Source organism: Phalacrocorax carbo, chromosome 2, assembly GCF_963921805.1.
Source record: "Phalacrocorax carbo chromosome 2, bPhaCar2.1, whole genome shotgun sequence".
Lineage (NCBI taxonomy): Eukaryota > Metazoa > Chordata > Aves > Suliformes > Phalacrocoracidae > Phalacrocorax > Phalacrocorax carbo.
The window spans coordinates 119646196-119660938 of NC_087514.1; the positions used below are offsets into that span (position 1 = coordinate 119646196).

Here is a 14743-nt window from a genome sequence, read left to right on the forward strand (position 1 = left end):
TTCACTGAAACAAAGGTTTTTAGGGGAGACTTTAAACTTGCATGTGCCAGATGTTTGCTTGCTGCCTTTATACAGTGAAAGAAGTTGCATAACCAAAGCAATACAAAATTAAAACTGAAGAGGCGTTTCCATTATAAGCCCTCACACTGGCCAGTTGAAACTCCTGCAAAAATTACTCTGAGACTCAACAGTGAAATGTCCTTGTATGTCCTAAAGGCATTCCCAGGCTTTTGACCTCTAAATATTAGCTAGAAACTCTATAATTGAGTTACTGATGCCATTCTCAGGCAGTGAAAATTATTTTTAAGCCTGATTTAGCTGTACCTAATGCTCTGTTAAATTTCATTTGACAGTCATCATCTGGATTCGGAGCAAACATACTTAGATCTTTTGTAGATATTTGTATAAACAGTTTATCATAATGCTGTTATGTGTTTCAAAATCTCTGGGCATCTTTCCTTATTTTGATTAGGTAGCTATGTGAGGGTACACAGACACTGGAGACACTTGAGTATTACTGAAGGGTGAGATCAGTAGTGATGGTTGAAAGACTTGCTTATTTGGCAGAAAGCTTGTCTTTTTCCCTCTTATCACCGAAATGATCTTTGTCTTTCTTTAAGCTGAACTTGTGATCTTTTTGCCTGCAGAGGAGAAAAGGTGAGTTGTAAGAGTAGCAGTTATGCGGCTTGTAGTACACAGTCCTCCTTGCTGAGAATTTTAAGTAAAAGCACTTCTCTGGATACAGGCTAGTAAAGAATTATCTCATTTAAAGTTTAATCTTAAAGTAAGTTTTGATCTTTTTAGAACAAGGCTGTGTCAAATGTGCTTTAATGTGAATTTTTTCATAAGCTTGAAAACAGAATTGTTTTCTGTTCTGAAAAACAGGCGCTTTTTTCCTGTTAGTGCACCAAGTTGTGGTAATGCCTAAAGGCTCTCTACCAAGCATTTTAAGATATAGGGCCATAACTTGGGTGAGGGCCAAACTCACTATATTGGCAAGGTCAAAGGAGAATGTGCTTCTGAGAAATCCAGGCTAGACTTCAGTCTGGGGATTTAGTGGTAACAGTGTTTTGTGTGGTTTTTCTTTTTTTTTTCAAACTGACTTTTCATTCTCACTATGGAAAGGTCAGATTTTGCAACTGCACCTCTTCTGCGTAGTCTGGTGGCTCTGTATGGAGCGTCGCTGATTGTAGCACTTTTCAGGGTCCCATTCCGCACATCCAGTCAGGCATTCTAGCTTTGAATGCAAACCTCTTGCTCCTAATGTTATCCAAAGCAGTGGCTCAAACCTGTTGTGCCACTACCAGTGTTATCAGTCAAGTTCAGGTGATACCGGTAAAAATGTCTGGTGTCTGTGCTACTGTTGGAACCATTTGAGTTAAGCCGACAGTTACTGGGGGAAACTATTAACCTGAAAACTGCTGTCTGTAGTTGTGTCATCTCTGCCACTGCTGTACTTATTTCAACTTCCTCTTGTAGCCTTTGGGAATAAATTGTAAAATTCAAAGAGCTATTGCAGGTAGCAAGCTGGTACATGGTAATGAAGCTTCCTGTCCAATTAATCAATAAAAAAATGCTTGGTAAAGCCGTCTGCAGAATAGAGAGAATCCTGGCTGTTGTTTTGGCTCACTTAAAATCTCTTCTTTTCCCTTTGTGCTTGGGTGAAGACTTATCTTGCTGATAGCTGCCTCTGTATCCTCGGGGTCTCTGACACTAGCTGTGTTTCAAGTTTAACTCCTCCTGCCCACAGCTGTGCTTACATGCCTTGTGGATGTACTCTTCAGTCATTACTAGCTACACACTTAAACACAGTGCCTTCCCGCTGTCTGTATTTGGGAAGAAGGCCAAAAGTGCATCTTGTCTTCGGGTTTTTTTTCACTTGTTTTCTAAACTGAGTTTTCAGAGCTTGGATAATACTTCTAGAAAGAATGTCTATACATCTTTTTCTGCTTAGTCTAAGTGGCTGTCATGGTGAAGCTCAGGGGTGTTGGTGGAGGAGGGCATTAACGTATGCAGTAAATTATGTGTCATCTTAAGTGAAACTTAATTGGAAGCAGTTATTATGAAGCTATGCCTATAATATGCACCTTTTTTGTTTTTAAATGGTATTTCCATTAGTGTGTTTTTAGTCCTGGGATTATACTCCCATTCTCCTCCCTGCAACAACTACTGCTCCGTGGGAGATGTTCCAGTTCCTTGAGCTGTTTCTGCTTGAGGGGTAATATTTATTGTAGGCATATAATTAGCACACCTGCTCACCTAGAAAATCTGGAATCTCTGGAGTGTTGAAACCATCAGTGTGTTAGCACTATCACTTAACACGCTGTTGGGACTCTGCATGAATGTACAAATGTCTTTCCTATATCTCACTACAGACCACTTTGGTATCTTGAGTACAGCAAATGCATTTCTGCGCAGTACAGGATGTTCTTTTGGCTTGCTTGCTTTATGGCAGTATTTAGAGGCTGACATCAAAGAGGTTCCTGCATTAGAGCAATGTTAAGTATTTTATGGTGAAATAATCAATTACTGAAGTAAGGGTTTGGCTGTTCAGGAAGGCTTAAGTGATATTGAGTGAAGTACTATCTTTAGTTGCCATTAGAGTGTGATGGGTCCTCTTTCATGCTGTATCTGAACACAGGAGTATTCTTGTCTAAGATCTGCTAATTAAAATGTGGGACGCAACTCTGCATTCTCTTCGTGACGTACAGCACTGCTTTATAATATAGCTAATGAAGTGAAACTTCACAACAAATATACAAACTAAGAAAGACTATCTCAATTAACTGTAAGTTAAGCTGAGTTTATACATGGCATAAGCAAGCAATGTTTTTTTCTATGTTTCTCTGCTGGGAAGCAACACTTTCTTTTGTAAGGCAGCCTTTTGCCTTGGCCCATTAAATGGGACAACTCTTTCTTTGATTAATGGCTTAAAAAGAGAAGGCAATGTCGTCTTAAAGAGATCCATGAAAGCTGTCAGATTGTTTTTCTTAGAAGATCTGAAGATACAGCTCAAGAGTTTTGAGGTAGGATGTCTTCCTCTCTTTATTTTGATTCATACAATTCAGGTTTACTGTATTCCTATGCTTCGCAAGAAATTGAGGATCTTTTCAATATAAGTAACTAACAAGAGAAAAACACAAAACCTGTGAAACTTCCTGCTTTAAGGTAACAGCAAAGTATCTTTGCTTTTGTAGGGACTTTCAGAAAGTTTTAGAGGAAGACCACTCTTGACATAACACCAGCCTTGTTCAGATGCTCACTATAAGCATGGCAAATATCTTTTATTCAAAGCATGACTTGGATGCTACTGAAATAACTACAGAAATGAGAGATACTGGGTTAACTGTCATTCAGATTCTAACTGGTCATAGGTGCTCTTGTCCTTTTTTCTCAGGCCCATGTGTAACAGCCTCTTATCTGGGCATTAACAATGCCTCTTGAATCTAAAAAGTTACGCTGCAATGCAGTACTTAGCCCAGTTTTGGAGAGTATGGGGGTTACCTTCAGTAGAGGAATTTAGTTTTCTCTTGCTCCACTACACTGCTAGGTGTACTCACTTACGTCAGTGACCAGAATGATTTCACAAGAGTGGTAGTGCCTGAACTAAAGAAACTAGAAAATCAAAAGCCTTAATTTTCAGTGGGAGTTCTACTGAATTTTCTTCTTGCTTTTTAAAGGCAAGACAGTTGAAAGCATTTTCTAACTTCAGCCTCTGTGCACCCTTTTTAAATAGGTTCTCCTTTTGACCGCTTCTTCAGCAACATGAGCTGAAATAATGCGGGGGGAGGGGACCAGGAAAAAAAAACCCAAACCAAACCCACCCCCAAACACAAACCACAATCAAACTCAAACTGAGGCCTGATGTGTAATTACTGTGTTTTCCTCCTAGGTCATCTGTCTTTAAATCACTGGCAGATACTTTTTTTCAACTTTGAATTGTAGGGATGAAACCTACTGAATGAATTCTTTAATCTCTTGGCAGCAGTCCACACAGTTTGGAGATGATTTTCAAAACGAGATATGAGTTACCTTCAGTAGTACTTGAATTTGGTGGTTGCAGAGCTTCAATACCTTTCCTTTTCTTGAGTACTGTGAGTTTTGCTACCAATGCCAACTATTTCCATTTATCACTCCCTTTGTTCTTTAGCAACACTAAGAAATATTGCATGATAATGATGGATCATTTTAACAATGGTTAAAGAAAAAAGTAAATGAGAAGAATTCAGATTTTGTGGAGGTTTTATGTGCTGTAATGGAAGCAAGATATTGCTGTTAAGAATTCTTGATGTTTTGGATGGCTATAGACAGCAGTGACAACGTAGTCAAGGAGAAGGCAGACTCCAGTGTCAAATATGAAAGTTATACAAAAGCAGAACATAGCCTGGTGTATGAAAACTAGTTTCAAAATAACTGCAGAGATTATAGGCTTCTAGAAAACACTAATTTCTTTGTTATTATACTAGCACTTGGACTTTCATCTGTTACTTACTTCATTAAAGGAGCAGAGTTAATCTGTCTGCAAACTCCTAATGGTTGTAAATGATCCTTCTTTCAGCATTTTATTATAATCTTCTCGGATCAGTAAAATAAACATGTGTGTTATCTTTCTGAGCTTGTTATAGACATACAGACTTGGTACTGAGTAGAGTCAGTGGAAAACCGCTGTTCTTGCGGGCAATGTTCATCAGCTTCCTTCCTGAAAGAAGTGGAAGGCAATAATCTTAGTTATAGCCATCTTACGATGAAAAGGTGATCTAAACAAGAATGAGCCTGCTAGCCTAGTTCTGGTAATTGGTAAGTTTGTGTTTAACCTAGGCATTTTGGTAATTGTATAAACCCAGGCATTTTGGCTGAAACCTTTTGGAGTCTTGGCCTCCTCTTCAACTGTATTTTAGAAAACTTTCAACTATTTACACAACTGAAGCAAGAACCAAGTGAATCATCGTCAGTTGTATTTTAGGCAGTTTTTAATGGTGAGCTGAACAGGGAAGTATTTAAGTTCTCTCAACTTCATAGACTGGCAACCTGATTTCCTCCTGCCCCTACCCCTAAGACCTCCAAAACAAAACCAGCCAAAGCTCCAAAACAGTCAGTGCCCAGACTGTTTCAGTGTGCTGCAAGCTGCTGACGCCTCAGGCCAGTTTGGACCATTGAACTGAAAACAGGGACCACTTGTGTTCTCCATCACGTTTTCGTCACCAGATCTGGTCTTGGATAGGACCATAGGAAGGACAATTTTGACTGCGAAGTTGTCTTTTCTGTCCATGTCAAGGGTAAAACGTAGTTTAAGCAAAGACAGAAATGTACAGGCATTGTGTAGGAGGAGATGAAGGTGAGTAAAAAAACTGTCAAAAGGGCAATGGTGGTGGCAGGAGACAAAACAAGGGCTACGATTTGAGAAAGAGAAATGTTGGGGGCTGGCTTAGTGAAACAGGGCATAGACATGTATTGGGAGGCTGGGCATAATTTGCGCTAGCAGCCTTAATTCTCATTTTTCTTAACTCATGGATGATGAGGGTAAAAGACTTCATGTTCTTCAGGGAGAAATTATTATTCTTGAGTGAGTAAATAAAAAATGTGTCTATAAGACAAATTCTACACCTGTAAGCTTTTTCTCAGTCTTTTGAAAACAAGTTTTAACTATTTTGCAAGTGAATCTCAGTGCTGAGACTAATACAGTCATGTCCATGTTGTACTTTGTAATGAAAAGAGCAGCTTTTAAAAATAGTGATCATGGATGGAAATGCTCAGCTGGGCTCTGTATGGTCAGTGTAGGTGTCTTGTCTATGTGTTCTTTATACAGGGGATTCAAAAACTGACACTCTTGTTCTTGCTACTTTGGACACTATTTTACAACCTGCTATGTGAAAAGGTTTTTTCCAACTTATTTTGCATAAGATAGTCAGATAAGTAAGACTGTGTAAGTGTCTGTGTTAAAGGTGTTAAAAAGTCCAATATTAAACTTTGCAGTGTCTTTTCCCCATTTTTTTAGCTGGAGTCTTGTGTGTCAGCTAACCTCCCAGAAAAAGCTGACTGTTCAACTAAACCAACAGAGGTTAAATAGCTGCAGCTTTCTCTTGTGGGAAAAAATGTCTACTACTGTCTCCTGCCAACTAGCAATAGGCTTCTGACTGCACCTGAAATAGTATATCCTGATTTCTTTTTAAATTCTTTAACAAATTGAGGGCTTATAAATGCCCTTAAGCTTGTCTGCCTGTTCGATCTGTGTAAGCTTGTTTGCTCTTCACTGAAAAAACAGCTCCCACTATTTCTATGAAACCCCCTTAAAGAGCCAGGGGTGCACATGTGCATTTCATCAAAAACAGAAGCAATGGAAGCAAAGTAGGGGTTTTAAGGCTTCAGTGTTCAATGAACCGTAAGTTTGTATTTCTGACTTTAGTGTGTTTTAGTTTCAAAGGTAAAGCGTTTCATATGTATACATGAAAGACTAAGAAGGCTGGATTATGATTATAATACTGTTGATATTTTTCCCATTTTAGGACTCATAGACTGGTTTTCCTTTAAAGAACTTAAATTACCTGATGAACAGTTAGATATTCGTTGGTTTGCAGTTTGTCTTGTGGATTTTTTGTTTTCAGTTCAATCAAGTGTTTGGTCTTCTCTGGCTTCCCTGGCCCAGAGAAGTTGCAGAATCGCCATCCTTGGGGAGCGTCAAAGCATGCCCTAAGAAATAGGGTTTAGCTCTGGAGTTGGATGAACTTTAAAGTTGGCCCTGCTTTGGTGGAAGGTGAGGTGTTAGACCTGTCTAACAGGTGTTCTAGACCTCTTTCAAAGGGCTTTTCTGATCTAAATCAGGATTCTAATTCAGCTTTCTGAAGGGTTAAAATACAGATGATGTCAAGAAATGCGAGATCCAAGATCCATTTAGGGAGAAGGAGCCTACAAATATCTATCCTGTAGAATAAATTTCCAGAACAATATGTTTAGAACTCTGACCCCATGTCTTTTCAAGCCTTAAACTAAAAAACCATTATGAGAGTTAAGGACACTAGTTCAAGAGTGTTTGGGTTGCTTCCTTGTTTAGCATTTCCTGTTTACAGCTGCAAGTTATATCTGCATAACTCCTGTATGGCTGCACAGTATAACATGTCTGGCTTGCAAGTATATCTCAGCAGGTGTATTTCTAGGGAATATTTCCAAAAGCTGTTCAATTTTATGGCTAGTGTTGTACTGCATTCAGTTTATCTAAAGGAAAGATAGGTATGAAGTCTGAACAGGATGTCAGCGTGTGATTTATCTAATGTGTCTGATGGTGAAGTTACAGGTTGTCACATTACCTGTCTAACAAACCTGGGGAATGGTAATGTGACACCTGCTTAATAAACTACTGTGTGACTTTAACTCTTCCAGGTTTTCTTTCCTGTGTTGTTTCTAGTGGATTCTTGTAATACTTGGAATGTTAATGTGAAACAGGTGTTTTTATCACTTTGGATGTTAGCTTTGTTTACTAGATTTGCATCAAGGTTGTGGTGCTTTAGTTTCTGACACATTAGAAAGCGTTTGTTTAAACTTTTGAAGGTTGATTTTTGGCTTATCAGACTTAAGTGACATAGTTCAAGCCTACATGAATTTAGTGGACTATTATATACACAAATTCCCTTTCATGTCTTTAACTTTCAGTATTAAATAAGAATTAAGATTATTAAACAAGCCATGAATTTTGCTGTAACTGATTGGTCTGACTTGCTTTTTATGCACTGTCAACATTGGTGGCTGTTGAGAAGTAATCCACTAAGAATTTTTGTTTTGCAGCTGAAATAAGACTTAAGTTTGCTCTATCTTCACCTGGTGAAGAGCTTAAATATAAACAAACAAACCTAATGTAAGTGTTGCTAAACAAATATCTTTTTTCCTATCCATTCTGTTACAGGCATATAACACCAGAGAAATTCTATGTGGAAGCTTGTGATGATGGAGCGGATGATGTGCTTGCTATTGATAGAGTCTCCACGGAAGTCACTCTTACAGGTATTCTTCTCAACAGTATTTCTCAATACAGGTGTCTCTTGTCTATTATTTTGCTCTAGGCACTCCCAGGAGATCATCAGAACCTTAAATTGATACTGGGAGAATTGGTTTTTATATTTAGTTACTGTATTAAAATAGTGCTTTGTATTCTGTCCTGCAAAGAACTTTGAAATGCCTTATCGCTGTGGGATTGAGGCTCTGTGTAACCAGGGTGATAGTGTTTGCCTGTTTTTGGTAAGACTGCGTATCACAACAGTAAAAACTGACTCATCCAAGCTAGTTGTGATTGGTGCTACAAGTCCAAGATTAAATATAGGAAGGGTTGAACACTGGGCTTCTGCAGCTTTTGCAGAATTGTCTCAGTGCTGTCTTTTATTTAATACTGAAGCCTGAATTTTCGTAAAGCTTCTAGAAACAAGAACAGTAAAAAAACCCTCACTGTAAACTTAGTTCTGTTGCAAATCTGGATTCAAATGTCAGCGCAAGTAGCCATAAGCATAGTGATGCTGAGGTATTCAATGTCAGTTTTTTAAAGTATGCAAAACTAATGCATTAAAAACAACCAAAGAGCTTGCATTAAATGACAAAATGAAATGAAGGCAGTGGGTGACTTCCCTTTTTGATACTTCAGGAGTTTATACCTCAGTATTACTAATCTCTAAGCAGATAGAAATGCTGCAGTAATACTAGTATAAAAACAGTTGTTCTCTCTTTTATTAGTTCTCTTGTATACCTTACGTAAGAGCAGTGTGCCAATCCCACTGATCATGCTACAAGACCAAATTTATATTTCAATTTCTCCTTCAAAGTTGTCTCTTCAAAACGGTAAAGATAGCTGTCCGAGGTCTTTTATTAGTCTTCATCTGTTCTTATTACTGGTGTTTTATTAGATGAACCTGCAAGGTGTTTAAAGCAAAGGGAGAATCAAGTGCTGTCTTTCTGTTCTGGAAAAATGCCTGACTCTGGGTGATTTGGAGTTGTTTTTTTGTTTTTAAACTTCTCTTAATATCCCTTCTGCTATTTTGGAAATGTAGATAGATGAGAGTTTAACATGCTAGGACTTCCAAAGGCATCCAAATATCAATTAGATCTCTTGGTATATTGTTTGGAATACTGTATCCCTTGCCACATCTATTCTGTTGTTGATAGTTTTTCAGAGATAGACCAAAAAGTAAACTAGGTCTTCTGAAATGGAAATAGGCTGAGAGGCTCAGAAGAAGCAGTCAAAAGTGGGAGGCACGAGCGTCTCTGGTTTGTCCTTGATGTCTTGTCCTGCCAGCTTCCAGAAGCTTTTTGTTCTGAAGCCAACAATACATTATTGAGGAGTCTACTTGTTATACTATCATATAAATGAGCTTGAATTTATTTAATCAAAATAGTCATCCAATTGAACCACATGAGAAATTGGGTTAAAACACTTCCATGTCCTTCTCCCCTGCCGCCCATCAGGCTTTGAAATTCGGATGCATTGGTGCTTATACTTAATACTCTAGCAAAACTTGGGATTTGACTAAGAAGCTTTGACAAACCCAGTTTAATAGTTTTCTGATATAGTCATGAAAGAAGCAGTCTGAAATTCTGATGGGTTTTTCTTCTGCTTTTCAGTTAAGAAAGATGTTCCCCCATCAGCTGTTACCAGGCCTATATATGGTATTTTGGGAACAATCCGATTGGTAGCAGGTAAGGACAATACAACTTTAAAAATACTTGGGCAAAATATATTGCTAAAGAAGCTTTAAAGACAAAAGTGGTATTTGCAAATATCTGAGGTTACACTTCCATCAGTATGATGGGCTTTCCTAGTGGCTGCTAGAGGATGGAGGTAATCAAATACAGTTTATCATGAATGTTCATGTACCTTTTAAACCTGTGGCTGCTCTAAAGGTAGGGTTAACTGACAGCTTGTTGAGTTTTAAGGAATGCATTTCAAATGCATGCAAAGAACTTCATCTCCGTACTCTTCATGACTGTTTTAATCTTAGCTGCAGGATTTGATAAAACAGTCAAATATTGGGTCATAAAGTTTGACTTAAATCAATAATCTTGGTACAAAAATAACAGTGACAGGGTGATAGATGCAGCTGTTCATGTAATGATTGTGTTCCAACTGTCTGACAAAAACAAAGAAAATTCAACATTAAAAGAAAAAGGACAGACTGGAACAATTCTAAATTTTATGGAGCTGTAGCATAAGGTAAGAATAAGCTGTTCTGCTTTTTCTAAGTATCTCAGTGGTGTTCAGATCTAAACAGTCACTGCCACAAATAAACCTGATGCATAAAGTCTAAGCTTCCAGGACATAAGTGTTGCTATTGAAAAGATCTTTTGTGGATAGACTTTATTGGAGTTTGAGACTAATGTAGTCTGAAAAATAACATAAGAAGCATGCATACTGAATAAGCCTCCATGCATAGAAGGGATTTAAGTTCACTCATTGCAGCATTCTCAACTGAAGCAAAGTATCATTGTGTTAAATGCAGTAACTTCTGACAGGATCTTAAACTACTGAACTTTCTATGCTCTTGTTCTAAAGAATTGTGGATGTTGCAGAGTGAGCAATGTAATGGACACCTGTGTCTTAAGCACTTGACAAGCCCTGACTGTTAAACTGAACTGCCCCAAAGGGGAATTTTCACAACTTAAAGGCTTGGCAATGACTTTCATTCATCTGACTGAATATTATATAAAATACAGAAATATGTAACTTCTCTTAATAGCCTGTTCTTTTCTCTTTCCACTCCCCAAAGCTTTGTGCAGATTGTTAGTATACAGCTGTCAAACTAAAGATGGTATCAGTTAAAGTAAATGTTTAGCGAAGTGTTGTGAGGTAGTTAACTTTAAAACTGGTTCCATACCTAGCAATGCAGTGTCTTTAACAAGCATAAATATTACTCGCCTATTATATATTGGGGGGGAAAGAAATTGCTGAAGTAATTGCTGAAGCTCTGAAACCTAAACAGAAGGTTGCATACCCAAACAGGAAAAGATAATATTGAAAATTCATGTCAGATTAAATGTATCTATTTGTGCAGAATCTTTGTGGCATAGTTGTGGATGTAATGTGCTGTTTTTATAAAGTATCTGGATGCTTCTGTCATACCAACCAAAAGCAATACTAATAACATGAGGTGCAAACATGCTAGAGCATTCTTAAGTGCTTGGTTATTACACCCAAATAAAAGGTATAACATTACAGCTGTGGAGGTAAAAAAAGCAGGGGTAGTACCTGTGCTTTGACTAACTACATAGACTAGATATCTGATATAATAATTCACCTGTCCATAAAACCTGGTGTGTATGTAGGTACAGTGGTATAGTAATATCCAAAATAATGGGTAAACTTACAGCATACAACATGAACTGTTCCTGCTTTGGGATCCACACTTTATGCTTTAGTACAATGCTTTAGTACAAATGCTTCAGTACAAAAATGTACTAGATTTGCAGTTCTGTACTTTAGCATGGCCTGCTCATTGTTTTGCTCTATTGAAGTTCTAAGTAAGCATTTAATGGTTATAAGACGTAGATGATGAGACACTTATCCATCAATATCCAATTTAATGAAGTAAACTTTTTGTTCGAAAACAAGATGGCACTGAAATATGATAGGCTTGGGAATAAGGCTATGTTGTGTTCACCAACAAGTGTGAATTAATTGCTTTGAGTGAACTGTTATGATTGTTTTTATGCTTTGTTACTTTACGCAGCCGGGAAAAAGCAAACTTCCTGTCTTAAATTATTAAAAGAAACACCCTTCTCTGCTCCTTTTTGAACCTCTTAGGATAAATATTTTTCAGGATAAGATGAGTAGGCTTTTGAATTCTGAAGCATGCTTCCTTTTGTGTATTTGACTTGCTCTGTGCTTTCCAAACCACATTAAAGACCATTGGCCTCTTTCTGGATTTACAAGCCTAAGGTCTTTCAGACTGTCTCTGGTCTGAAGTAAGAGTAGCCAACGCTTTCTTAATCTTGTCCATTTTTAAAAAATTTATTGAACTTAATGAGTAGCTCAAGATCTGTGAGCAGAGAGAAGTGGGTAACTTAGCAAGTGTGTTTTCTTTCTGTTTCAGCCCCTTACTGTTAAGAACATAAAGTCCTAGATGTAACTTGAAGAAACCTCACTCTTTACTATTAGTTTCATTTTTCTGGTATGGTTATAGGCTGCTTTTCTTAATGTGTGCATCTGTTTTCTTGCCCTTTCTGATTCACAGGCACGTATCTTATTGTAATAACAAAAAAGAAAAAAGTAGGTGAGATTTTCAGTCATGCAATCTGGAAAGCAACAGACTTTGACATCCTCTCCTACAAAAAGACCATGCTGCATTTAACTGATATTCAGGTAGGTGGATTGATGAGCGGAGTGGGGGGGAATGTTAGCTTTTGTTAATGTCCATTACCACAATACCTAATTTGATGAAACTATGGACTTTTTAAAGAAGCTCTTTGAACTATACTCTTTCCTGTGATTTGTTCAGGCTGCTGTAATTGATGTAGTATTTGGGTATAGATTTATATAAATTTATGTCATTCAAGATAACAAACTCACATTGTGCAACTAGAATACCATCCCTAGAGTTTGATCTGCATATTGTTTGTTTTTTTCCCCCCCTGTAAGATGGTATAGTTTGGGAGGATGAGGTGGACTGTCTTGCTGTATCTCTGTCCTTGTTCCTAAATCCTGCATCATCTTTTTTCCTCTGAGGACCTTTACAAAGGCTTTGCTTGCCTGGCACACTGCAGAGGTGTTTTAGTGCTGCTTTGTAATAGATCGCACAGGCGCAGCCTATTACAAAGCAGCCTTCATGAGCCAGTCCAGAAAAATCACAGTGCTCTTCCTGTTATGTCACTCTTGCAGCTTTACTATTCTGATAGCCCCTACAAAAAGCTGCCTTGCTGTCATCTAATTATCTGTCTTGCTTAATTTATTGAATTGCTCAATTACATAATTAACCAGCAGGGAAGAATTGATTCTTTTTTGGGAGGGAGAAGATGAAGGCTGTTTAAAATGGATGTGTGTGGATTGATAAAGAGTAGAAAACCAATGGAGCTGAAAGGGAATATGATGCCCTTTCAGGAAAGAAAAAAGTTAACCAACTTGAATCAGAACACAGATTAGTTATCGTGGTAATCTTGACAGTAAATTATATACTTTCTTTTGCATTGCCATCTTGGGTTTTTTTTGACTGAACGGTTTTCAGGGAAACTAATGGCTTCCTTTTTGCTTGGAAGTCGCTAATATTAGTTTAACATCAGTAGCTGTTTACATCACAGGAATACTGTTCTCTGCTCTCCACTGTTCTTGCAGATTTTGCTTGCAATGTGCTAGCTGGAAGTTATCAGTGAATTGGTATCAAATGTCAATCTCAGGTTACCTTCTTGTATGGTAGTCTCTGGATGATGTCATGTGTTGCTAGAGCACTAGCAAAGTTCATCTCATCACTTCAAAAAGTAGCGGTAGCTTAAGAATAAGATATTTCTATTGGGAATAAATGAGCTTGTCTGTCCTTTTATTCTTTCAACAGTTGCAGGACAACAAAGTATTTCTGTCAATGCTTAGTCATGTCTTGAGCGTGGATGGATTTTACTTCTCAACAACGTACGACCTAACACACACTCTGCAACGGTTAGCCAACACAAGCCCTGAGTTCCAGGAAATGAGCCTCCTAGAGAGGGTAAGGATTTCATTTTGCTTAGTGTCTGGGTCTCAGGCATTGCCCATCAGTTCTGTATGGCTTAAGTTTAGTTTATGCAGCTGGTATTTAAATGATGTCAAAAAAACCCTATCACAAAGTAAAGGAAACTTCACATAAAGCTTAGGATGATGTTGCTGAAATCGGAGGTCCCATTACACTTGAGATGAAAACTTTTTTCTTTTACAGTGAATTAATATGCTGAATGGTAGCAGATCCTGTTAAAGCATTTATGGTCCTCTGTTAAACTAAAATTGGTTTTACTACTTTAATCATTAATTTAAACTAGGGAAACAGATTTACATGTTGCTTAGAGGTAAATCCTTAGAACTAGCAAAAAAGGCACTATGTTGCCAAATTGTGTTAGACTATCTCTGATCTTGTCAATGGAGTTGTACTGGGGCAGTTCTCTAGAATAAGAAGCTGACACTGAGGAAAAAGAAGCAACCATGCAAGTGTGCAAAGTACATTGAGTCAGATTACAGTCTGTTTGTTTCATAGGGTGCTTAGAATAAGGGTGGAAATTGCTGGTCTGTAGTGCTTCAGTACACAAGTTTTGTTCAGCATTGCGGTGCTTTATTGAAACTGTTAGGGGTTGAGGCTGAGCATACTAGTCCACCCCTCCATAAGTCTCATAGCTTGTTAGCAACAGGAAGTTCCAGAAATCTGTTGATGTCAGACTTCTAGATCAGGCAGCTAGAAGCACTCACTGAAGTCTGCTTTAAATGGCTTTTAAAAATTCAAAATAAATGAGTTTGCTTCTGATTTCAATACTGAACACTTAATTGCAACAAGAAGGAACTAAGCCAAAAAATGAGAGAAAGCAAGTAATTCCTCTGACCTAGAGTCGGTGGGGGGGACCCCAAGTGGAATAAAGGGCACTTGACTTCGAATTCTCTTCCAGGATAACATGGAACAGAACCGTGGGGTTTATGACTGTTGGCCCTAGGATATTGCATTCTGTCTGAACTATGCCTATTCCTTATATTTGAGGCATGAATTCAGTATGCTGCTTTTGTCTTAAAGACAGCAGAATCACACAGCCAAATGCAATCTGAGCT

General features: G+C 38.0%; 1 protein-coding gene across 1 annotated transcript in view; it reads left to right on the top strand.

Annotated features, from left to right (window-relative positions):
* Window positions 1–14743, top strand: part of SACM1L (SAC1 like phosphatidylinositide phosphatase) — a 32959-nt gene that overhangs the window by 998 nt on the left and 17218 nt on the right. The window contains exons 2-5 of the mRNA XM_064444092.1: window positions 7895–7992; window positions 9598–9672; window positions 12204–12331; window positions 13515–13664. Coding sequence (XP_064300162.1) covers window positions 7895–7992; window positions 9598–9672; window positions 12204–12331; window positions 13515–13664 — 451 coding nt within the window. The remainder of the gene's footprint in view (window positions 1–7894; window positions 7993–9597; window positions 9673–12203; window positions 12332–13514; window positions 13665–14743) is intronic.